Source organism: Pinus tabuliformis, chromosome 3_2, assembly GCF_031772625.1.
Source record: "Pinus tabuliformis cultivar Carrire ecotype Pingquan chromosome 3_2, CPIR1, whole genome shotgun sequence".
Taxonomy (NCBI): Eukaryota; Viridiplantae; Streptophyta; class Pinopsida; order Pinales; family Pinaceae; genus Pinus; species Pinus tabuliformis.
This window is the reverse complement of record NC_142302.1, coordinates 208342141-208368692: the sequence shown is the minus strand read 5'-3', so window position 1 is coordinate 208368692 and position 26552 is coordinate 208342141. Positions and strand designations below refer to the sequence as shown.

The following is a 26552-nucleotide window of genomic DNA, read 5'->3' as shown; positions in this document are numbered from 1 at the left end:
GTTATGAATTCACTGCTAAGTTAAATTTCATCATTTTCTACTATTATCTGACTTAGGGCGTTAGAGGCCTAGAGACCAAAGACCATAGGAAACACTTCTTGGTACCCTCATTTTTTCAACAAGGGGAGACCAACACGTTGTGGACCCAATGGACAAATGTGGATCCAAATTTGGAAAAGTGTGAAATGGGGTTATTATGAGCGGAGAGGAGTGAAATATATGGTGTCAGTAAGCGAGACCACACAACCAAAATTAGGGTTTCCCATGTAGTGCCATTACTAAAGCTAGTAGCCAATAGAGGAGATCCCACGGGACTAGGATACAATATTAACCACCAAGTTGAGACAATGGAACAAGAGTACAATCCAAGCCCATTCTTTTCACTAAATCCCCCCACTATTCCATGTCAAGATGTGTCCAAGAAAAGCAAGTAGAAACACCCAATTGCATAATGAAAAACCATAGAGAAATCGATGACATTCAAAGTTAACAATTTCCCTACTTGATAATTGCTTGTGATATGCTTTTACTTCTTAGCTTATGATCTTTTCTTTGTTAGCTTATTAATATGTTCTTTTCATCAAGGCAATTACCAAAATAAATAAAGACAAGTGACACAATATGTAGCTTCTCCAACCAGGGCCAAAACCTCTCACCTTTTGAGAGGAAAAACCGATCGAAATTCTGGTTCTAGATCTTTAATTGATAAGTACCAAGACCTTTACAAAGACCCTTGACTCTAGTATCCTCTCAAGAACCTTGTCACCAAACTTGATGCTTTGCCTCTTCTTTCCTTCACCTGTCTTCTTGATCTAGTGCTGCTCCTTTTCGACTCTTTAAGAGAAACTCAGTCTCTATCCTTTTCCACTGCACCTTCACAACTTGCCTAGAGAATCTTAGTCTCTAGGTCTTCTCTAGAGAAGCTCGGTCTCTACTTCGATTACCCAGAAGAGTCTTTCCTTCGCTGCCCTAGAAGATTTCTTCCTTCGCTATCCTAGAAGAAACCCTACTTTGCAAGTCCTGGAAGAATCCTTCTTTGTGTGCCCAGAAGAATCCTATCTACTGCCTTCTTCGCTGATCCAAAAGATCACTTCTTCACTACCCCAGAAGGACCTTCTTCACTACCTTAGAAGAGTAACTTTTGTAACCCTAGAGAAAACCCTTTTCATTGCTTTTTCTTCGTACTTCCTTCTGCACTTGTCTTTGTTGAAATTAGATCGAATTGCTTGTCCGAATTATCTGTCTCCAAATGAGGTTGAGTTCCTCTATATATACACCTTTTCACTATCTTTACGCCGACTTGACAACTGGAGTTAGGTCGACTTGATGTAGCAGCTTCTTCATCGTTTGTAGGCCGACTTGAAGAGGTTTGGTGACAAGTTCTTGGAGTAGCCAATATTGACCTTTTACAAAGTGTAACGTGACTTTAATCTTGACTCAAAAGCAAAATCCCTTGCTCATGAAACCCATGAAGCAAGTCAATGTAATAATTTCATTTTTCTTATTTACATCTCATTACACAAAATCATAATTACATGTCATTATGAAGACCAAACCTAGTTACACTTTTCAACACTCCCTCTTAACTAGGGAGGTATTCATAATGGTACTTGGAATTTCTCAATCTGAAGAATCTCTCATAAGAAGAATTCGGATTTGTAACTCATTTGTATAGCATCATACCAACCAACATTGTTATATAGCAAGGCCTTGACTAACAACTCTATCTCTCCACAAGATCAGAGCACAATGCTGGCAAGACCAATGATTTATAGACAAACTCATCATTGTCTCTCTAGGAACATACCCCACCCGGGTTCACTCAGGATATGCTCCATAAGGACTATTCTTTTCTTGGACTCCCCAGTCCCACAAAGAATATCAGTCCTCCATGACTACTCTTTCATGGGATGCCCTATCTCATCCCCTAAGAGCATCAGATGCCAAATGATTACACAATCATCCATTATGTCTTCCTAGATGAAGAACAAAACAACGTGTTTATCTCTCCTTTTCAAACGAGGAGGTTTTATTCCATTAAAGGAATGTACACATTCCTATTACAGAGGAATGTACTAAGCTCCCTGTGAAAATTTATGAATCTAACAAATTAGAAATCCTACTGCGGTAAACTGATTTGCATTACCTACTTGTGTTCTTCATTTTAACAAGTTATTTTCAGAATTATTCAGAAAATATTAATGCAAATACACTGCAGCGCACACCAATATATAGATCAAGTACTGAAAAAATAAATGAGACAACCACACAAAGGACAAACTTATTTTTGGACTAAACATCCTTGGAAAAACCCAGCGTGGGAAAACCGGTGCAACAGATATGAGGGTTTTATTGTTATGCAGATTTCTGAATACAACTAGGGTGCCAAATTTGGCTCACCCAACAGAGAATAAACCCGACATAAGTACCTCTATCATGGGATGCCCTATCTCATCCCCTAAGAGCATCAGATGCCAAATGATTACACAATCATCCATTATGTCTTCCCAGATGAAGAACAAAACAACGTGTTTATCTCTCCTTTTCAAACGAGGAGGTTTTATTCCATTAAAGGAATGTACACATTCCTATTACAGAGGAATGTACTAAGCTCCCTGTGAAAATTTATGAATCTAACAAATTAGAAATCCTACTGCAGTAAACTGATTTGCATTACCTACTTGTGTTCTTCATTTTAACAAGTTATTTTCAGAATTATTCAGAAAATATTAATGCAGATACACTGCAGCCCACACCAATATACAGATCAAGTACTGAAAAAATGAATGAGACGACCACACAAAGGACACACTTATTTTTGGACTAAACATCCCTGGAAAAACCTAGTGTGGGAAAACCGGTGCAACAAATATGAGGGTTTTATTATTATGCAGATTTCTGAATACAACTAGGGTGCCAAATTTGGCTCACCCAACAGAGAATAAACCCGACATAAGTACCTCTATCTGGAGACAGATATTTTGGCGAATCTAGCAACTGGATGAACAAACCCCACAGGTGATTGCATTGTCCCCAGTGCTGTGCAGCAATGGTTGGTCCTAGCTCTGCGCTGGGACTACATCACCTCCTCTAGGAGTTGCGTCACCCTCCCGGTGAGCCTTCCCGACTCAGAAATCTATCTACTGAATTGATGCCCAATCTGCCTCACAAAAACCCTAGCGCTACCTCTGCGTGACTGTGTCAGCCCTCCAGCTTTTGCGTCACCCTGCTGGAGCTACATTGTCTCTCCCTGGTGCTGCACTACCTCTCTGTTATGTATTCTTGGCCTTGGACGAAAGTCCCGCTGCCGAACTGCCCCTCTCTACACTAGAAGCTTACTCTGAAATTCTCAGCAAACCATGCCCCATAATTTCAATCTAGCACAAGTGCTGCTCTCCTTGTGTGTGTTCTCCAACTAACCCTAAGCCTTCCTTCATACTTTTCCTGTTGAGAAATCAATGACCGCGATCTAATCTCTAATCCATGGCTAAGATTAATTAGACTTGATCCTCGTCACTTAGAAGCTTCTCACCCATATTTACATTAATTCACTTTATTTATTTTAATTTCCTAAGTTTTAACTTAGGCACCATTAAAAATAATTAATTATTTGAATAACATGCACTCGAGGTGGAATTTCTCCAAATGATTTCTGGGTCTTGGAGATCTCATGTGTTCTATCCCCTCCACAAAAATTCGGAGCTAGAGCACATCCGATGCTACCCAAAAAATCAACACTCCCTCTTAGCGAGGAATGTGCTCTAGCAATACTTCCCAACAAAAGTATCACATTGATCCACGACATCGGTCCTCTGCGCCGCTGATGCTTGGCCCGCTGCCCCTCATCTACTGCGCTGCCACAATCTATATTTCTGCCCATGACATTGCCACTGTCACTGTTGCATCTATACTGCAGCTTCCTCTCAATATGTTGCATCATGCTGCCCATAGCACTGCCACTACTAACCGCTGCACATCAACTCAATTGCTGAGAAGTAAGCAACTGAAAATCCATCCAAAAGCTGACATGCTGGTCAGTCTGGATGCCCCTTTATGTTGAAGCTACCTCTACTGCTAATCTGTGTTGACCCTCTGATGCTACTGTGCTATTGTTGTATCTGCTCTGTGCCTTCCGCACTGCTGCAACACTCCACTATGTTTCTTTAGACTTTGGCACTCTAGCTCTGTCACTATTGCTCCATCATCCCTCACACCAACTAGATCCCGTCATTCTGCTACTGTCATTAAGGGCTCTCGTAGCCATATGTGATCCAAGAGTTTAGGCACCTCAAGGATCTTGCCCTTTCTCTTCATTGTAGCTCCAACTACAGTTCTATATCGCCCCACTTCTTTTCTAGAGGTGCATGATCACTCATGGCGCAATCATCATCGTCCTCTTCATCAGTTTGCGCTGGAGCAGCCTTTGAGTCAGGCTTCTCTTCTTTGACCTTCTTCTTTTGAGGGCATTGCGTGGTGAAATGACCCATTTCTCCACATTTGAGGCATTTGACTTTGGATATGTCCTTTCATTTTTGCTGCCCTTGCTGTATCGTTGATGCGAGAGCCGCATCCTCCTCTTCCTTCTTGATTCTGATACCTTTGCTGCTGCTTCCTACCTTGGTCCATTGTTTGATCTCTTCCTGTTGAAGAGCTGCCCACATCTCCTCCCAACAAGGAAGAGAAGCCTTGCCCAAGATGCTTTGGACAAAGATTTCTCAGTCTTCAGTGACTGTATTCTGTGCAGTCCTAACCATAAATTCAACATCTAGCGTAGCCCCTATGGAAGCTAGATGGTCACGGATCCTTTGCAATCTGAGAAGGAAGGGATCGATTTCTTCTCCCTTCTGCATTTGAAACTGTCTCAGCTGACTCTCAAGCAACATCTTCTACTGAACGGAAGTTCCCTCATACAATTTGGTCAAGGCCTCCCACATTTTCCTTGCTGTGCCCTTCTCAGCAATGTGTGGGATCACATGATCCTTGACCCCGTCCATGATCATGCACTTTGCTTTTGCCTGAGCCTCCTCGTACTTTTTAGAGGAACAACATCAACCAGAACAACAACCGTCTTGATGCGATGTTTATCCATAACTGCTAGGATCTTGGCCTTGTAGATGATGAAGTTGGATGCTCCACCCAACCTGTCCTGATCCCTCAGTTCGTTAACAACCATCTTTGCTCAAGCGAATGTCAAACTGGTTCTCTTCTCCCTCTTTCGCTGCTGCCCCATCAAAACTCGGATCTGGATTTCTTTGGTGCTAGAAATCCTCTAAGGAACAAGCTCCCTCTGAATTTCGATTTCCTTCACGGAAATCCTTCTACCAACCACTATCGAACCGACCCTCTTTGATCTCTCTTTTGCTGTTGCTCAGCACTGGATCTAGATTTCTTGGCAAGAAATCTTCTGAGGAACTGATTCCCTCTACTTTTCTTCTGCCCCACTAGGTACTGTTCTGCACCAACAAAATCAACGCTCCACCAACAACTCTAGATAAAATCTTTGCCGCACCCCCAGCAACTGGAAAACTAAGACTCAACAGTCTCTGCGCTAGCCCAGTAACCACTGCGCTGCTCTCTGTAGTAACAACGTCACCCAATCAGGCTGACACAGGCTCTGCGTGAGCCTCCCTTGGTGACTGTGTCACCCCTCCTCTGCTCTCTTGGCCTGAAACTGCGTTGTCTCCCGGGACAGCTGTCTTCATGCACAAATTTTTCCTTTGTCCTTTTGCTGATGGCTGCAGTCCTTCTTGATCTGCAATCCCTCTGATACCATGTGAAAATTCTGAATCTAATAAATCAGAAATCCTACTGCAGTGAACTGATTTGCATTACCTACTTGTATTCTTCATTTTAACAAGTTATTTTCAAAATTATTCAGAAAATATTAATGCAAATACACTGCAACCTACACCAATATACAGATCAAGTACTAAAAAAATAAATGAGACAACCACACAAAGGACACTTATTTTTGGACTAAATGTCCCCGGAAAAACCCAGTGTGGGAAAATTGGTGTAGCAAATATGAGGGTTTTATTATTATGAAGATTTCTGAATACAACTAGGGTGCCAAATCCAGCTCACCCAACAGAGAATAAACCCGACAGAAGTACCTCTATCCGGAGACAGATATTTTGGTGGATCCAGCAACTAGATGAACAAACCCCACAGGGGACTGCGTTGTCCCTAGTGCTGTGCAGCAATGGCTGCTCCCAACTCTGAGCTAGGATTGCGTCACCTCCTCTAGGAGCTGCGTCACCCTACCGGTGAGCCTTCTCGGCTCAGAAATCGATCTACTGAATTGATGCCCAATCTGCCTCACAGAAACCCCAGCGCTGCCTTTGCGTGACTGTGTCAGCTCTCCAGCTTCTGCGTCACCCTCCTGGAGCTGTGCTGTCTCTCCTTGGGGTTGCGCTGCCTCTCTATTATGCATTCTCGGCCTTGGACGAAAGTCCCGCTCCTGAACTGCCCCACTCTGCACTAGAAACTTACTCTAAAGTTCTCAACAAACCACGCCCCATAATTTCGATCTAGCTCAAGTGCTGCTCTCCCTGTGTGCGTTCTCGAACTGACCCCAAGCCTTCCTTTATACTTTTCCTGTTGAGAAACCAACGACCGTGATCTAATCTCTAATCAACGTCTAAGATTAAATTAGACTTGATCCTCGTCACTTAGAAGCTTCTCACCCATATTTACATTAATTCACTTTAATTATTTTAATTTCCTAAGTTTTAACTTAGGCACCATTAATAATAATTTATTATTTGAATAACATGCACTCTGGGTGGAATTTCTCCAAACGATTTTTGGGTCTTGGAGATCTCATGTGCTCTAGCCCCTCCACAAAAATTCAGAGCTAGAGCACATCCGATGCTACCCAAAAATCAACACTCCCTGCTTAGGAATTTCCATGTTCCTTCCAAGTAAGAAACTTCTTCTTAGACACCCTCTTAACTAGGGACCTATCACAACTATTCATGTGGAGATCCTAAAACAACTAGCTGCATGAAGAGCTCCTTCTTTTGATGTCATAAATTTCTTCTTCGCTAAGGAGTCTTCATCCTTTGGGAACTTCTATATATAGGTCACAGATCATTCATCACTTTTGTTCCTGAGTCAGTGATGTCTCAACTCATCAAAAAGTGATCCATTAGATTCTCCATTGGATTTGCTTCATGTCATTCTGTTTTCATGCCATATTTTCAGAAGAACTTTGCATCCCTTTGCAAGTCATTCACAGATCTTCCCTTCGACAATTCTACATAAGCCCAACCAGATGTTAGTTCAAACATAATCAATCATTTCAAATTAGAATTACCTTCATGATGATCTTTCACCATGACATCTTCCTGTAAGTATCAACATCCTGCATGCAGATTGACACATCTCCCACTGATATCTATTGTCAAGGGTTTCTATCTTTTGCTTCCATCAGAGTCTCCATATCTTTTCGAGAGATATTCCTGTCAGATCTTCTTGGACTTCAGATGCTTTGTTTCTTTGTTGCATATTATCCCGATCTCTTCCTTTCTTTTCATACACACTCCATTCCCAGGAGCTTCCAATCATAATTCCTTGATTGTAGTCAACTTCTTCATGATTCATGTGAGAACACATACTGTTGATTTCATCTAGTGTGGCTTATGCTTTGCTGCAATTCTTTGGAGGAGGAGATCCTTTCTTCTCTTGATCATATATTCTAGGATGGAAATAATGCTCCATAATATTTGTAACCATATGACACGACTTTCATAATTGTCTATGTGAGCATACATATCTCATCTTACTTTTTGGACATCTAGACTTCCTGTAGTAGCTTCATTCGAGAGGATTTTATCCTTCAGACCTGCTTTCCTGTTAAGTCCTCATACCATCATTCCTTGAATCCCATGAGTTGGAATTCCTGATGAAAACCTTTGCTTCCTTTCTAGATTGGTGATTAGAGAAACTCGAGGATGTTTCATATCCTTAATTGGCAGATGTTTTCTTCTATGATGATCCCAGTCAATGATGACCGCTGCTTCTATAAGTATTAAAGAGGTTTCCTAAGAGATTCCTATCCTTTGTAATCAGTAGGATCTGTACTAGACATGCTTTTTGCTTCCCATGTCATGAGCTCTTACTTCTAACGCTTCTATACTATTTTCTAATCTGATGCATCCTATCTTAATTAAACTGCACCCTATCCTTAATTTACAAGTGGAAAGTACCTTCTCGAGAAGAAGATTATCTCAGTCATAGTAGAGATCTTTTACTTTTTCATTCTTAAGCTTCTTTGACTCAGGTTCTTTCACTTCCTCGGCAATGTGTGCTTCTTCTCTATTCCTCTTGTCCTTGCCACGGTTAGGACAATCTCTTCTATAGTGCCCAAGTTCATGACATCCATAGCATCTTATCTTATCCATGTTCTTCTTCTTCTTTGGATGACCAAACTTTCCAAATTTTCCCTTTCTTCTTGTCATTGTAGCATATGCTTAATTCTATTCACTTGGTCCGACATCAATCTTTTCCTTTGGTATGGTTTCTTCGATCTCACAGAGTGACCATAGATCTTGAAATGGAGTAGTCTCTTTCTTCCCTTATAAACTTGAAGTGAAGTTAGCCCATTCTTCTGGTAGTGCATTTAGTACCACTGTGGTCATCTCTCTATCAGACATAACTTCTCCTAGTTCTTGTAGTTGATCTCGAATTTATGATATCCTCATGAAGTATGAGGCTATTCTATCTTCCTTGGATATCTTTAGTTTGTAGAGTTCTTGCCTTAAGGAGATTACTTCTCCTGCGATACTTATAGAAAACAACTCTACCAGTTTGTCATATATAGCTTTTGCAGTTTCCAATTTTTATACATATGGGATTAGAGAGTCTTTTATAGATTCTATAAGAATCCTTTGGGCTCTCACTTCTCCCTTCATGTATCTAGCATGAGCTTGAGTATCTTCTTTTGGAGGCTGGGTTATTGATCCCTTAATGTGATCCATGACCTCATTCTCAATAAGATTTAGGTCAGTTCTTTTCTTCCATGCAAGGAAATTTACATAATACAACCCCAACCAATTTATTGCTTCCTTGCAAAAAGACATTTTGATATTATCAGATATAGTCATAGACTTGTCAGATTGCTGCTTGCTTCCTCCTTTATCTCAATGTTGATAGAGGACTTTCTTCTTGAGTAATTGATGAGAGAGAGCTTGATTCACAATCCTTTGATGATATGATGCTATCTGAAATGCTTCTAGGGTTTCTACAAGGTAGATCTTGATCTTGTTGATGACCTTTGACTTGCTTTGATGTCCACTTTGAAGATCGATTCTTGTGTGTCAGCTTGCTTTGATTGCCCCTTCTTGTCTTTAGCATGTAAGCTCTGATACCATGTTGAGAAATCTAGGGCATTCAAATTTAACAATTTATGTGCTTGATAATTGCTTGTGACATGCTTTTACTTCTTAGCTTATGATCTTTTCTTTATTAGCTTATTAGCATGTTCTTTTCATCAAGACCAATGTGGAAAAAGTCGAAGTCGAGATTAATTTGGCAAGGGTACAAAAGTTGAAAAACTCGTCAAAGTCGGGAGTTTTTTGAAAAAGTCGGCAAAAAGTCGGAAAAATTAAAAAAAAAACAAAATTATTCATTTTTTTTATATTTTTTTTAACATCTAGAGTATCCATAACATCAAATAAATGCATCTCCACATAAACATGTAAAGAAAGCTAATATATAATATGCATATGAAGTCTAGTGCTACATCACATATCAAAATAGTGAATCAACTCCTGAATTTTGAGTCCTGTCTGAGTCTCAACTCTCAAGCGTCAAAATATCAACAGAAAATATAATAAATGTATATCATGAGTCATCTAAAACTCATCAAGTAATCAGTCACTGAGATCCTCTTCCCCTTTTAATTTTTGTTTCCTCTAATTGTATTAAGAAATAAGTCATGCATTTATTCAGTAGATTGTAATCTGCTTGGGTAATAAAGTGTCAGGTGGTAGGTCCAATGAAAATTAACAGCGAGTATCACAGTAGATGTGAAAATTAATGTTTGGTGACTCCAAGCTGCTTATTTTCTGAGAAAACAGTAGATGTCAGATTACTAACCTAGCCTTGGCATCTATTATTCAAAAACTCTTGGAGGTAGAATCCACTTCTGATACATAACCTTTCCCCACATTTACAGGGAGTTCACCACTAAAGAAGATTCCCTTTCAAAACGTGCTCTCATTGCAGGAAGGATCTTTGCTGTCACAAGATTTCACAGGTACTTTGTTCTTGTCTGAAAATGGGTTCTTTTTTGAGGCACTGGTTTTGTTTTTTTGGACAGGCTGTTGCTGTTTGATCTTCATGACCTCCTCTTTGTTGTTTCTTCTAGAAGCATTCAACAACTGTAACAATGTTTTTGATGGTGTGGGGTTCTTTCTATGGAAGACTGTTGTATGCCTATCCTTTTGGTACTTTTGTAACCTTTTGAAGGGGCAGTGGCTGTTAGAGTCTGGATCATTGAAAGCCTGGAGGCTTAGCCAATGTATACTTTGCTTTCTAACTAGAAATATGAAGTATAAAGATTTGTTTTTCCTTGGAAAACAAGAACATATCTTAACCTCAAAACCAATAGATTACAAATGAGACTGCTATGCTTGCAAGAAGTATGACAAACAATACAATGCAATAACTTGAAAAAGCATGGATGGAAGCTTCAATTTACAGTTTTTTCACCTTTGTGGCCTCTTTATCCGCGGCCTGGGAAGGGAGGCCGACTTTTTGGGTCGACTCCCAATTAAATCGGGAGTATAACGAAAAAATCACGATTTTTTTCCTTTGTGAAAAAGTCACCAAAAAGTCGGGGGATTAAATCGTTTAGTTCAAAAAATCGCGTTTTTAGGATTAAATCGCGATTTTTTGGAGACTTTTTCCACACTAATCAAGACAATTACCAAAATAAATAAAGACAAGTGACACAATATGTAGGCTTCTCCAGCGAGGGCCAAAACCTCTCACCTTTTGAGAGGAAAACCCGATCAAAATTCTTCTTCTAGATCTTCAATTGATAAGTACCAAGACCTTGACAAAGACCCTTGACTCTAGTCACCAAACTTGATGCTTTGCCTCTTCATTACTTCACCTTTCTTATTGATCTAGTACTGCTCCTTTTCGGCTCTTTTAGAGAAACTCTGTCTCTATCCCTTTCCACTGCACCTTCACAACTTCCCTAGAGAATCTTGGTCTCTAGGTCTTCTATAGAGAAGCTCGGTCTCTACTTCGATGACCCAGAAGAGTCTTTCCTTTGCTGCCCCAGAAGATTTCTTCCTTCGCTACCCCAGAAGAAACTACTTCACAAGTCCCAAAAGAATCCTATCTACTGCCTTCTTTGCTGATCCAAAAGATCCCTTCTTCGCTGCTCCAGAAGAACTTTCTTCGCTGCCCTAGAAGAGTGACTTTTGTAACCCTAGAGAAAACCCTTTTCACTGCTTTTTCTTCGCATTTGTCTTTGCTGAAATCAGATCAAATTGCTTATCCGAATTATGTGTCTCCAAATGAGGCTGAGTTCCTCTATATATACACCTCTTCACTAGATCTTTAGGCCAACTTGACAGTTGGAGTTAGGCCAACTTGATCTAGCAGCTTCTTCATCGTTTGTAGGCCAACTTGAAGAGGTTTGGTGACAAGTTCTTGGAGGATACTTTACATAGGCAATATTGACCTTTTACAAAGTGTAACATGACTTCATTTACATGACAATGACTCTTACATTTTATGACTAGATGACAAATAAATCCTAAAGACTCTCAATGGGAGTCTTGACTCAAAAACAAAATCCCTTGCTCATGAAACCCATGAAGCAAGTCAATATAATAATTTCATTTTTCTTATTTACATCTCATTACATAAAATCATAATTACATGTCATTATGAAGACTGAACCTAGTTACACTTTTCAACAGGAAAGCCCATCTTCAAACATACGATCATAACAGATTCGCGAGGACACAATGGTTGGCCCAAGTGGTGGAGAATGGTGGCAAATCGAGCTATCTGGTGGCTGTAAGGGGTTGTTGGCTGCCAACTGAAGACAAATCAAGGAGAAAAATTCTCCTATAGGGGTCACCCTCTAGTGGTGGGTAATAGGCTTTAGGGTTGCTATTCCATCATTGAAATCCCTTTAGAAAGCATCATTAAATAGTAAATACAAGTGCCATAACCTTTAATGCCCTTGACATTTTTTCTATATTTTGTTTGTTCACACTGCTAATGCAAACATTCCTTTTAGATCCATCTTTTGGGCACAAATGAACTGCAAAGGGACAAATTATTGCAGACTAGGTGATGGCAGAGTAAGGAGACTCCTCCTTTTTGTCCTTGACCATTATGCCCAAGGAATCAGTTTAAACTTTATATAGGGTGTAGAAAATGAGTGATCCAATACCTATACATGTTAAGTCTGTGCCTGCTTGTTTCAATACCTTAGAAGCAAACACTTCCACATGCATTCATGTGCTTCTAGATGTAAGGATGCGGCAAGTAATGGAAATTTTGGACTATTATAGGTGCCATGTTCCATTTAGTTTCAAAGATATAAACTTTTGATTTCATTAATGTATTTAACATTGAAAAGGGAATCAAAGCATTTTGTTCCAAGATGGTTCCTTTAATGCATTTCCATGCCTTTATGGTGAAACAAAATTAAACATCTACTATTCCTCTTGTTGGTTGGCCCTATAAATTATGGTGCATCCACTAGGATATTTTAGGCTTCCCAAATAGATTATTTGAAACATGTTGGCTGGTTCGGTGCCAACCTTTTTTCCATTGCTCATTTCAATGATGCAACGACAACAACTTTTAACCTCATTTGTTTATTATCTCATGGAAACAAAGTTCATTTTTTTAATGATGAGTAGGGCCTGGCACTTTTCTCTTGGTTATAGGTTTACTGACAAGGTTACAAGTGTTATTTCGTTACTTCATTGGCTATGTCCTCATTTTCTAGTGTTTCCCCCCTTCATGGAAGAACCTTAGTATAATCCCAAGTTTTCATATGTTGTTTCATTTATGGCTATTGGTTTATTATTTTTTGAGTTTGCTTTTGCTATTTTTATTTCTCATCTCAGAGGGGGCATCTTGGACTCCCATCCTTTTTCTGTATTGGTTTCTCATGACTGGTGTAATCTCTAGTCCCATTGACCTATTTCCTCCTTAATGGACATTAATATAGATTTCATTCCTATTGAACGCTTTATTTTTCAGTTCTTTTTTATCAGGTAATACATCTTCATTATAAATCCTGATTCATCTTGTTTTAACATTTATTGTTTGTTCCTGTCACATTTCTTACAAATTCCCTCCCCCCTCCCCTTACACTCTTTAATGTGGCCTAATCAATGCCTTCAATAATTGTAATGCCTAGTTTTCATATTTTCGTTAACCTGATTTAGTCATATCTGATATACTTTTTTCAATCTTGACAGTCTATTTCAAAGAAAGAAGCAGAGCAACGACTAATTGAGGTAAGTTGTTGGTTTGCTTGAAAAGAGTTGCAGTTTCTTTTTTCAGAATCCATTCATTGAATTTCTTGTTGCTACTAGCTTATCACCTTGATTTCTTAATATGTCGAAATATTAAATTCTCTCACAATTCCACAATTATTTAGTTTAGACTACCATATCATAGGAGATGTTTAATTTTTCATGCCTTATAAAATAATTTATGTTTTCATTATTGGCAAGAATATTTGTTATGACGTGTGATGAGTTATGTAATCCTATGACAATGTGTTGTTTAGGGGCGGAAAAGTTTGGAAGATCTTGTTCAACAAGATGGAAGTGCAATAGATAATCTCTTGAATATTGCTAAGGTGAGCACTAATCTTTAAGCTTTGTATGGTTTCATAGTTGTCATTGCCCAAAAGTTGGTCAAACCCATTTCATCCAAAGTTGGCGACAACGACAAAGTTAATTTACATTGCAAGCTTAGTGGGATATGGAGGGAGAGGCCATGTGTTTGTGATTAAAAGTCCATGTTGATGAAGTATTGCATCATACAGGGCCTGATACGAGTTAGATAACACAACAAAATGGAATTCTAGAAGTAGAACATATACATGGAAAGAAATAGTATGGGATATGTAATGCACAACATTGTGTTGTTAAACGGGGATGCTTCATTGCTTTCATTCATAATGTGTTCCTAATAGTTGTAAATTTCCAACCAACCTTATAATCTCCTCCTAACAAGGCTTAGGAGATCAACTGATGACATATGATTAGTCAAATTACAATGCCAAAAGCATATCATGATGCAAAGAAAAATATATTGAATGACAAGGTTGAGTAAGACAAGATAAAACATCACGATGAGACATGATTTAATCCAGGGCCATTGACAAATGTTGGACTAATACCAACTTAAGCAAAAATGAGGACTAGGCCTTACCGAAAAAGTTTTCAAATTTGCTTAAGAATTTATTTTATATGGATATTTGATTTATATTTAAAATAATAGTTGTTAGCGTTTGGGGTTGCTTTGAAATTTTTTCACAATGTTTGGGGGTGCTTCACAAGAGTTGGGGTACATGTGTAAAGTTATCCCCAAGATGGTTTGTGATGGATTTGCACATTGAAGATAGCTTACTTAGTGATTGCTTGGCCTCAGTTGGGTGCTTGCATGACATTATTCCTTAGAGAGTTGAAGATCTTACAACAACTTGATGACATTTGACATGTTGGCTATATGGTGGAGGTTGTTTGCTAAGAGAATGCTCTGCATTGGAGTAGGAGTGCTTGGCATTTTGAGGGAGGGTGTTGAGCCAGAGACAACACGAGGTAGCTTGGATGCTTGCATGGAGGCATGGACTTTTACTTGGGGACGATTGACTTGTAACAATGTACATGGGGGCAGTGTGGAACTAGTGGAACACAAGGCTTGAGAGGATGCCACATATGGGAACACGTTGTGAAATTGATTCCAGAACTTATCATTCTAGTACAATTGGTTGTTCGTTTGAGAAGGGATCCAAGTCTAAGTGAATCATTCTTTATTCTATGAAGGATCATTTTATCTCTTACATTGCAAAGAAGAAGCTAGGTAAGGACATGTTTGGAGCTTTGGTTGAGTTGTTTCAAAATTCTTGTGTTTCTCAACAGATGCTTCCACGAAACAACCTTTTAGCTGTTTGCATGAACATGATAGATACTATGGTCAGCTACTTGACTAGAATCACTAAGTTGAGAAATCAGTGGCCTACCGTTGGTCTCCATTGGTTTGGAAGGACATATTCCTTCTTGGATGCCTTTTGTTTAGTGTATTTGTAATTGTGAGACCTTGCCAAAGTTTGCAAAGATTTCTATTAATCTTGTGCATGAAGAAGTCAGATTATTGTATTGTTTAGGGCAAGAGGATGTATTAGATGGGATTTGTCTCCTTGGAAACTTTTTCTATTTGAGAAACATTGAGTTTTGAATTTCTTAGACCATGTTGTGGTTTTCATGGAAATTCTTTTGTTGTTGATTGCCTTCATTAATTGATGTGATTCAAACTTGAGATTACTATTTGGCAGGATTCTCTCATTATTAACCTTGTTAAATTTCTTTTAGATTTATTATTAGGTGGAAGCAGACTCGACTCCCCATTCAACAAGTGTTTCTCTGGCTTTTTTCTATGATATCTCGTGTTTATCAATATTCCAATTTTATTTCCAATTTGATATAGGGCTCAACAAAAATATAATAAAAATCATTGAAATTCCTTCTAGAAATCTTTCACTGTTATTGTTTTTCGAAGAACTTAGGTGTAAAATATCTAGTCAAAGAGAACTTAACTTGAAGATTCGAAGACATTATAGGGGCAACCCCCTTTAATTAGAGAAGCTTGATTTTATAGTGAGAGAGATGTTGATGGTATAGAGGCATTGTGTCTAGACTACCCTTTGAGGATTCCTGAAAAATTGTGCTCCTTGGCAATTTTTCATGGGTAGATTGAGAGATAATACCCCATGCAGTAGCATTTTAGAACTAAAAGTTTTTGGTAATTTTGCAATCCAACATGACATTCTCAATTGTTTCAAGTTCATGTTATAGCACACAACATCGATTTATTGCTAACTTTTTATGAAGGACTAATCACCGAAGCACTGATGTCTTAAGAAGACTTTCAGATGCCTTGATGCCTCTTGATCTACCTTGTTTCATGATCTTGAACATTCCACTTCTTATTAAGATGATGTACCATTGAGCAAGTTGGTTGAATTTTATCACAGAGATCCTTGATTGAATAATGCTTAACTGTCCTCTTAAGTGTTAGCTTTTGGGGTTACTTTGAGAGTGTTTACAACATTATGCCATCCTTGGGGGTGCTTCATGTTATGTGTAGTGCCTGATGTATGGATGACCCCCTAGTTGTTTCGTGGTGGACATTGCACATGTGGAGGTAGTGTGCTCATGGATTGCTTAACCTTGTATGTATGCTTATGTAGCTTTCTTCCATGGAGTGCTGGCATTTTGAAGGAGGGCTTTGAGTCCTAAATGGCATGGGCACAATTGGATTGCTTGCATGGATATTTTTACTTAATTTATTTTAGCTTGGGTTGAGGGAGTGATCTTGTAGGTGGATTTGACTTAGAGGATGGACACAACTTATAAGATTTGTTGGATCCTTGGTGCCCTTCGAGGAGTGTTGGAACTTGCTTGTGGAGTGTTGATGCCTTGGAGCCTTGCTTGCTGGTCACATCACCTTGGACCCTAGTGTTTTCTCAACCTTAATATCATACTCCTAGGGTTTCCTCACGAACCCTAGCATCTTGCTCCATAGAAGACTTCTCCAAGGCAATACAAAGATTAGAGTACAATGATACTAATGAATCCAAGAGCTTTGCCCTTCCTTTTGTATATAGTGTAGGTTAAGGAGGTTTAGATGAAATAAGGACATAAGTCCATACAAGTAACCAACAAGGCAACTCCATCCACATTGATTGCTTTATAATACAAGGCTGGATAGTCGAACTAGGGTTTATCCAACCCCCAAAGTAAAATGCCTTCTAGGTATGATCCTCCTTCGGATCAATGCTTCTTCTTCAAGATGGTGCACTTTGCAAGAAGTTGTTAGTTCAACGTCCCTTTTCCATAGTGGTGTTAGTCCAACACTCCCTCTTCCACAGTGGTCCTCTATCTAAGGGAACTCATTCAAGGTGCTCCTCCTGTAACTATGTGCTGCATGTCCTCTCATGTCCCAATGCTACTCTCATGTGTGGTATGTGAACACTAAACTCCAATGCTCCTCCTCAACATATGTGTTTGCATCCATCACAGCACTTATTGAACTTAACAATGATGCTCAAGATCATAGGTCTGAAAATAAAGCAAAAAATGCCATCTATTACTCTATGTAGATCATTTGACATTTAAAGAATAATAACAAGGAAACAGAGCCTAGTTTGCCCATGCTTCATGGGTAAGATACTTTAGGCCATTTCTTGGTTGTAGCAGTCTCTCTCTAATCCAATTCTCCTCTGCTCCATATGAGCTCTTCACTTTTTATTTTATTCCTTTCCAATATTCCCTTGATCTCTGAGGTTGGAAGTAATACCATTTCTTGCATTCTCACATATTTCACCTTTCCAATCTAGGTGCAGCCTTTCCCTCAGGCCTTTAATGGGAGCCCCTTAATTTGGAAATTTAACAGCGAGCAAATTTAATATGATTGCGAAAATCTTTTCTATCCCATGGATATTCATTTTTAAATTGTCCTTGAGCAGCATTCACATCCAATGGTATGAATTATATTTGCAAGCTTTTATATATTCCCTGACAAGGATTTTACTGTTCTATCTTGCAGACATTGCGAGCAATGCCTGTTGTGCACCTTGAAACACCTACTCTCTGCCTTATTGGAGCTCCAAATGTGGGAAAGTCGTCTTTAGTTAGGATTCTTTCAACAGGGAAGCCTGAGGTGTTTATCCTCGAAACCAACAACATAATACTGATAATGTGATGCTATTTTTTAAAACTGCTATACCTTTGGCATTTTATTACGTTATGATGATATGATTACTTACTTTGCACTGTATTTTTCAGGTTTGCAATTATCCGTTCACAACTAGAGGGATTCTAATGGGCCACATTACTATAAGCCATGAACGTTTCCAGGTACACAGATAATGGTTTGTGGTCTTAATTGATTTGCATTTTCCCGATGTATAGTCTATATTTCTGAAGAAATATCTTTCAATCTATAACAGGTGACTGATACACCAGGCCTGCTTAGGAGACTTGATGGTATGCTGAAAAATCATTTTAATTTTTTATATTTTTTCAGTTGCATAATTTGAACTGCTGCATGCCTCGTTATTGGTTTCTTCTGTAACTCCTTTTTGTCTCATCCTCCTGTTATCAGATACTTTTTATGTCATCTTCTTGTTAACAATCCAGGAGTTTGCTGCATATTTACTTCTATTGGCGCTATTGAAATATGCATTGGATCAATAGTATGTTGTTAAATATTAATTGCATGTGAAGACAGGTTAAGGAGTTTGATCAAATCCATTAAAACAAAACTCATTTTGTCATGTTTAACAGATCCAATACCCGGATATGCGGTTAGCATTGTTTAAGCAGCATAAACCTTTGCAAATGAATAATGGTGATATTGACTAATGAGAACTTTGAAATGTTGTCCAACCAATCGGTGCAACTAGTCTGTGGTATATGCAGAGCTCCCCAAAGACATAGAGACATAAATAATTTTGAAAATGTTAGGTTTATATAGAGAAAATGAAAGGAGTTTATGTTGCTGTTTTGCTTCACAATTATGTATCCTCAATTTTGATAAGTAACTTATTGTAGCCTTTATGTAGCATATTTTTGGTCTCATTTCATTCACACAAAATTACCCTTGGTACCCTGCCATCTTGAAGTTGAAATATTGTTTAACAGTGGTAAAATAATCTTCAAATATAAGTATCTGTATATGTTGTATGTATTAGTAAGTAAATTCATTAATGTCCAACTGATTACCACAAAAGTAGGTCAATGGGACTGAGGAGGAAGAGTACAGTCAGTATGACTACAATGTGAGAGTGCAAGCTCATCTCCTAAAAAAAATACTAAAAATAGCATATAGAGAGAAAGAAAACAGTGATAGTGCTGCTGCGACACATATATAAGATCCTGTTGTATAATCCAAAATACTCAATAGTCTACGACATGATACAAAATAACTATGTTGCTAGGAAACGTGTGTTCGGGGACGGGACGGGGACAGGGACAGGTAAGGGTACATCATTTTTTGAAACAGGTGCGTGGGTTCGTAGGGGGTATATTATAATTTATATATCTAATATATAGTATTATAATTTATAAATTATAATATATATGAATTTGTATATTTTTCAATTTTAAACAAGAAAACTAAAATATTTATGATTTAAACTTTAAAGATTTAAACATGTACATCATTGAACATTCAACATTCACGATGAAATTTCATAATTTCTAGTTTGATATCAAGTGTAAATTGGAGTTTACATATTAACAAAGAATCATGATATATGTTCATTATCATACTACATTCAAAATTTTCCTTAATGCTTCTCCAAACAAGAACTAGGAAATTTTAAAATACTAAAATAAAAATAGCTAATAGTGAACAATGACTTCCTCAAGCCATGTCATTAGCATCACTCAAATCTTCAGTTAGCATGCTCTCCAGGTAGGAATCACTCTCATCTTGAGGTTCTTGCTCATCCATAGCAACTGGAGGTAGCTCAATAAGGCCATCTGGTTGTATCTCCTCGTCCACACACATAGCATCCTCTGTGTATTGGTCCCATCTCTTGAAAGGACCCTCCTTGTACCCAGGGTCTTTTCGAGATATGAGACGAAGTGTGCTATGAATGTACACTAAGTTCTCTGCCTTTTTTGAGCCCAACCTATTTCTCTTTACTGAATGGATAAAGGCATAAGTACTCCAATTCCTCTCGCAAGATGAAGAACTAGCTACCTGGAATATTAGGGGAAGCCCATTAAATTAATTAAAAATTTAAAAATAAAAACTAAAATGAACCCCAAAGAACCCGATTTTGGGGTTCCAGGTACCCATCATTAGGGTTCTCCATACCCGTCAAGACAAAAGAACCCAAATTTGTTTAATGGAGAACCCGGTTCTTCATGGAAGAACCCGGTTCTTATGGGTTCTTCTCAGAAGCACCCATACCCGAATCTAGTACTTGGGGACGAGAACCCAGGATGGGTTCAAGAACCCCACTCCCGGGTTTGCGAATCCGTGCTACATATCAAAATAATAATGGCTTGCTAAAAGAATGAGTGAGTGAGATGGGAAGGTTTGACGATGTCGAATTTTGTAACTATGATTGGTTTTCATAATATTGATTATTGTAAAGCAAAGAGTCAAAAGAAAATTGTTTTTGAGTCATGTCAATTTGGATTTTAAAAGGAAAAAAAAATGAATTTTTAAAAAGGCAAGATTTTTATCTCCAAAATATGTCATATCCACCTCCTAGTCAAGTCGGTCCTTCAAAATGTTCAGTTCGGCTCTAGTATAGTCGCACCCTTTCGGCCTCCAAGAAAAGCTATATAAAGACACCAATTCATTCCTCCTCCAAGCCAAGAGAAGGCTCGCATCATCTAAGGCACTCACATCTCTCTGTTCAAGGATGATTCATATGGTCTGAGGAAAGAGAAGAATTCGTATGGTCTGAAGCATATCTGGGTCAAGCATGCGAGGTCTGAGGCTAGTAAGAAAACTATGTTTGAGGTGAACGAAGGACGAGAAGCATTCTGTGAATAAGGTTGAAGTTCTGATGAAGAGATCTATGTGAGAGCATCAAGTTGAAGGACGAATCTCTTCATTAAAGACACTGAAGTCATTGGGCCAACTGATTGACTTGACTAGGAGGGTGGACCATGGACTAGGTGTGACCTAGTTGTTGACTAAGATGTATCTTTGTTGAATTGAAGAATTTCTCTATTGAAAAGGTTGATGGGTTTTTCTCCATGTCGGTTTTCCCAAGGTAAAATATTGTGTCCTTGTGTCGTTATCTTTTTATGATCTTATGGTTATATTGTTTCATTGTTGAAGTTCTATGTGTAATTATTTTATGATGTACAATAAATGTAAGAAAAGGATCAATCTATGAAGAATCATAAGAAACAATTATCAGTATGGAGAACTCCTTAAAAATCATCAGACGATGGAGCTAGAGATGTAAGGGGCTCTTGAGTCTAATGATTGATGGTGAGGGAGGTGAATTGGGTACAGGTTCACTGTCAAAATCCCTTGGGGCTAGTAGCGGATTTGATTGTATGATCTCGGGTGGGATGTATGAGCAAGGGATACTTTTAACATCTGAGTTCGAAAAGAAGACACTCTGAATAGGTCTCTAGGTGCTTATGTGACTAGGAAGTAGTTAGACGTGCCAGGGGTGCCCTACTTTCGCGCTCTCTGGAGCTAGTCCCTCTGGTGCCCTGAGAACCAGTGAAATGATGTATGGTTCGATATCGTCGAACCGGTCTCAGTGATATCTGTTGATCCCCTTGAGGGGAAGCTAAGAAGAGACCCAAAATCTCACCCTTCTATTGTCTGGAACATTCTGATCCTTTGCCTATTGCTTGTGGCCTTGGTTCAATGAATCCACATGAAAGTATGAGGTGATTGTCCTGGTCATCCTAGGATGGGCCATGGTGTGTAGGTGTTGAGATTTGTTGCTAGAAATGTCTCTGGTGAAGAGTGCTAAGCATCGTTGGTCTTGGTACCTGAAGAAGGTAGAGAGGGAGGCTTTTGAATCTTGATATACATAGTGATAGCGTCCTCTAATCTCATAGTATGGGGGGCACCTAAAAATGAGGCGTGTCTTTGTCTCTAGCTCTTGCAGGTGACACAATTGGCAAATCCTATCCTGTTGTGGTATATGGTAGTTCGTCTATCTGGAGTTTATGAGAACCAACACAAAATTTTCCAAGGGAGATCCTAAGTGAATACATCCAATGTTGGCGTGTGTAAGGGGGGTGAACTATGATGCCATCCTGTGGCTCCAAAAAGTGCTCTAGGTAGGACATCTTCGAGCCTAAGCTTGTTGGAGGTGAGGTCCAAGCGACTTGAATGTAAAATATATAGATATCTTCTCTAATGGCCTGGTTCAATACATGTCGAGTTGGCAAGAGATGGCTCGGTCATCAAGGGAGACACTGAATGGGGGAAGGAATTCTGGGGAGATAGTTAGTGACGGGAGAAGTTGAGAAGACTTTGAGAACCAACCTCGAGCTTGTCTTGATGAGGGAGGATTTGAGCAAGAGCGTTTGATGAGCAAAGAGCAAGACAGGGACACTTCTCTCTCCTAGTGTTTGAGTCTTTGAAAGACTGAACTTTATGAAGGAAAGAAACCAAACGAAAAATGATCTTGAGGCGAAATGGGTGGACACTAAACTCTGCTTGAATAATGGGTTGTGGAATTGTTTTCTTACAACGGATGATGCATCTGAGAAGCAGGCTTTGGACTCTCTCCAGGCTAGCTCAATTTGTTTGCAACAAGCTTGGTCCCCATATTTCAGAGCCATAAAGAACTGTGCGTTTAATAAGTGCCTCCTTGAGGTGAAGTTTGGATGAAATGTCCTGAAACTGACTCTGAAATCATTGTCTCTCAATGAAGTCTAGGGAACCATATCCTTTACTAAGCGGATGCTAGAGTGCTCGCCACATACCAACACGAGGCCCTGTGAATTGTACCCCTAAGCTTAGTCACCAGGTTCGAGTTCGAGTTCGAGTTCGAGGACCATGAAATTCGAATAAAGTTCGGCAACTCAAATTTTGTCGATAAAATTCGACATATAGAAATTCGAAAAAAAAAATGTATATTAAAGATAGATATATCATATGCATATGAGAAATGGTATGGAGTGAATTTTATCATGATTATCCTTATAATCAGACTATTAAATGCTTAATATCAAATTTTATATCAGAATAGATCAATTTTTCAATAGCTGCACTCACCAATTGTTAGCTCAAAACCAAATATCAGACCTTTATGACTGCTGCAACCACAGTTTGTTAGCCCACATACACATGCCAATAACAGATCAGCCTTATAGAGAAATAACTAGCAGAGCTAGGGAATGAAAATTTGGAGATTTGACCACAAAAAAGTGATGTTTAATGCTTGATACTTGGTGACCAACCCTTGCAAGGTCTGAAAAACGCCGAATTTCCCTTGAAAAACGCCGAATATGTTCGTTTTCCCTTGAAAAACGCCGAATTTCGAATTTAATGCTTCAAATTCGGCGTATCTGGTGACTATGCCCCTAAGTAGATGTGAGTGGTGGTGATCTCAATCTCAATGCCTTGATAATAGAAATGTAAGTCTGTAAGAAATTTCTTTGATGCGTTAAACACTAGAACCTTGGTTTTACCTAGGTTGACTGTCAACTGTTGAAGGTCACAAAAGTTGGACACTGCACAAATTTGTCTTTCTAATCCCTCAGAAGAAGAAGCCAACAAGACCAAGTCATTGGCGAAAAGGAGCGAATCAACATTTGGTGTAGAAGACAACCATATTCCTCGTGGGTATGCTCATGTAGGAAAGATTCCAACTCATCAATATAAATCCTGAAAATGGTTAGTGAGAGGGGGCAACCTTGTTTGACTCTGATGGTATATGTGTGTGTTTAATGGTTTTCAATTATTTTCTTTTACTTTAGTTTCATCCCTTTTTTATGTTTTTATTTTTAATTATTTAATTAAAATCTATTTTTTTTTTTTTGTTTTTTTGTTTTTTTTGTTTTGTTTTGTTTTTTTTTGTTTTTATGTTTCTTAATTTTTCTAATTAAATTTAAATTTGATTTATTTATTTTATATTTAAAAAAATATTATTATTTTTTATTATTTTAAAATTTAAAATTTTGTTTTGTTTTAGAATAGTTAAAAATATATTAAAAGTTTTTTAAAATTATTTTGATTTAATTTTAATTTTATTTTTGGCTTTTAATTTATTTTAAAATTATTAATTTTATTTTTACTTTCAAATAGTTTTGAATTTTTTAAACAGATTCTATAAAGTTTATTAAAGTTTTGAAAAAAATAAATATTAAATTGAATATTTTGTAAAATGTATATATTTTTTTTAAATTGGTTGATGGTTATTTTTATGTGTTTTTAAATTGAATTATGAGATATAAAAATTATATTAAAAAATAAAAAATCTATAAAAAGTTTTTATTGGCCAAGTGTCATAATTTTGCACAACAGAGTGCCATGTGGATAGCTCCCCACCATTTTTTATGCAAAAAATATTCACAAGATTAGAAATTTCAACTAGAAAAAACAATATATGTTTTTTTGACTTTTTTATTAGTCATAAGTCATTTTGCTTGCTTTTTCTATTTCAGTCTATTGCCTTCTCATTTTAAATTTTCTAATTTTAAAGGAATTCCTAATTACATTTATTTTCACCATATGTTTACTAGTTGCAAAAGAATTTCAAAATATGTTAAAACTCTCACATAGTAAAATGTTAATAACTATAACTTTTTATATTTCTATAATTTTAATAAAATCTATTCATTGCTCTATTGATTTGGAGTTAATAAAATTTTAAAAAGTGTTTTAAATACTAATTTCATATATATATATATATATATATATATATAAAATGAACTATGCAGATATTTAGATAGACAGATTACTGTTGTTTCATGCCTGAACAATAGAGCAACTAATATGGATAACATTTGCTGTCAGACCAGGAGTAACTCCAGTTTGGCAGAAAACTGATACGATTTATTTCATTAGGTAGCTATTGTTATATACAAAGAATGTGACTGCTCAGTTCATCTTCTGATGACTGTTCACATTCCAAATTCATCCAATCGCAGAGGTTTAGGTGTCAACATTCCCCCCTTAATCTGAAGGGATGTTGGTGAGTCCAAGCATCGTTCTGAATCTTTCAAGCTTTCCTCTTCCAAGCGCTTTGGTGAAGATGTCTGCAATTTTCTCAGTGGAACAATGACGGAGATGGATTGTTTTGGCCTCAACATGATGTCGGATCAGATGATATTTAGTATTGATGTGCTTTGTACGATCATGGAACTTTGGGTTCTTAGCCAACTTTATTGCAAAGGTGTTGTCAATCATGTGTGGAGTTGATTGTACTTGTTTTACCTGCAAATCTTCAAGAATTTTTCTGAGCCACACAATTTCTTTCGTTGCTTCAGCTGCTGCCATGTATTCTTCTTCTGTTGTGGAATCTGCTGGAACTGATTGTTTGCGTGATCTCCAAGAGACAGCTCCTGATCCAAGACTCATAGCATATCCTGAAGTAGATACCCCAGTTTCTTTGTCTCCATCGAAGTCTGAATCAGAGTATCCAATCAAGCTGAAGTCGTCCACCTGTGTATACTTGATTCCAAGGTCTTGAGTTCCCTTCAAGTACCTTAGAACTCTTTTTGCAGCAGACCAATGTCCCTCACAAGGCTTTTGCATAAACCTGGAGAGGATTCCAACAACAAATGAAATGTCTGGTCTGGTAGTAGTGAGGTAGATGAGACTTCCTACAAGCTGTCTATACTTTGTTGCATCCTCAAATTCCTTTCCTTTAATAGATGTGAGCTTTAAGTTTTGTTCCATTGGAGTAGAAAGAGGATTGCACTCTGTCATGCCAAATCTGTTTAACAAATCTCCAATGTATTTCTTTTGAGAAAGAAATATGGATTTTGGATGTTGGGTTACTTCAATGCCAAGATAGTAATGAACATAGCCCAAATCAGTCATTTCAAAACTTTTCCCCAATTCCTTCTTTATGGATGCAATGTAGCTTTCATTGTTCCCTGTCATTAAAAGATCATCTACATATACCACAAGATATACAACTGTTTTGCCAACTTTCTTGACAAATAAAGTTGCATCATCAAGATCAAAATGATTGAAGTTGAGTTTCAGAAGATGCTCAGTTAGTTTTTCATACCAGGCTCGCGGTGCTTGTTTGAGGCCATACAAGGACTTCACAAGTTTGCATACTTTTTGTTCATGTCCTTTCACAACAAATCCTTCAGGCTGGGACATAAAAACATTCTCTTTTAGATCTCCATTCAAGAAGGCAGTTTTTACATCCATTTGATGGACTTTCCAACCGTTCTGAGCTGCTAGTGCAAAGAGTGTCCGGATGGTGGCTCATTTTGCTGTGGGGGCAAAAGTTTCCTCATAATCGACCCCTTCTTTCTGTGCAAAACCTTTTGCCACAAGCCTAGCTTTGTGCTTGTCAAGTGAGCCATCAACTTTGTACTTGTTCTTGTAGACCCACTTGCAGCCAATTGGTTTGGTTCCAAATGGAGGATCAACCAGCTTCCAAGTGCCATTCTTTATGAGGGCATCATACTCCTTTTGCATCGCTTCTTTCCATTCATCATGAGAAGCAACTTCTTTGAAGGAAGTTGGTTCAAAATCTGTAGACAAGTTCAATTCACAATCATAAGTAACATCCATATCAATAGGTGAATTAGAGTCATCTACATCACCTCCATTTTTTTGGTTTGAGTTTCTGGTTCTTGTTTTTC

The 26552-nt window shown here is 38.1% G+C and overlaps 1 protein-coding gene across 2 annotated transcripts in view; it reads left to right on the top strand.

The window, feature by feature from the left end:
- PDE318 (P-loop containing nucleoside triphosphate hydrolases superfamily protein) overlaps positions 1-26552 on the top strand; it is a 334365-nt gene that overhangs the window by 295372 nt on the left and 12441 nt on the right. The window contains exons 7-11 of one of the 2 annotated variants that reach the window (XM_089416136.1): positions 13467-13505; positions 13781-13852; positions 17827-17940; positions 18066-18137; positions 18230-18266. In XM_089416136.1, coding sequence (XP_089272262.1) covers positions 13467-13505; positions 13781-13852; positions 17827-17940; positions 18066-18137; positions 18230-18266 — 334 coding nt within the window. The remainder of the gene's footprint in view (positions 1-13466; positions 13506-13780; positions 13853-17826; positions 17941-18065; positions 18138-18229; positions 18267-26552) is intronic. The other variant, XM_089416137.1, reaches the window with a different exon arrangement.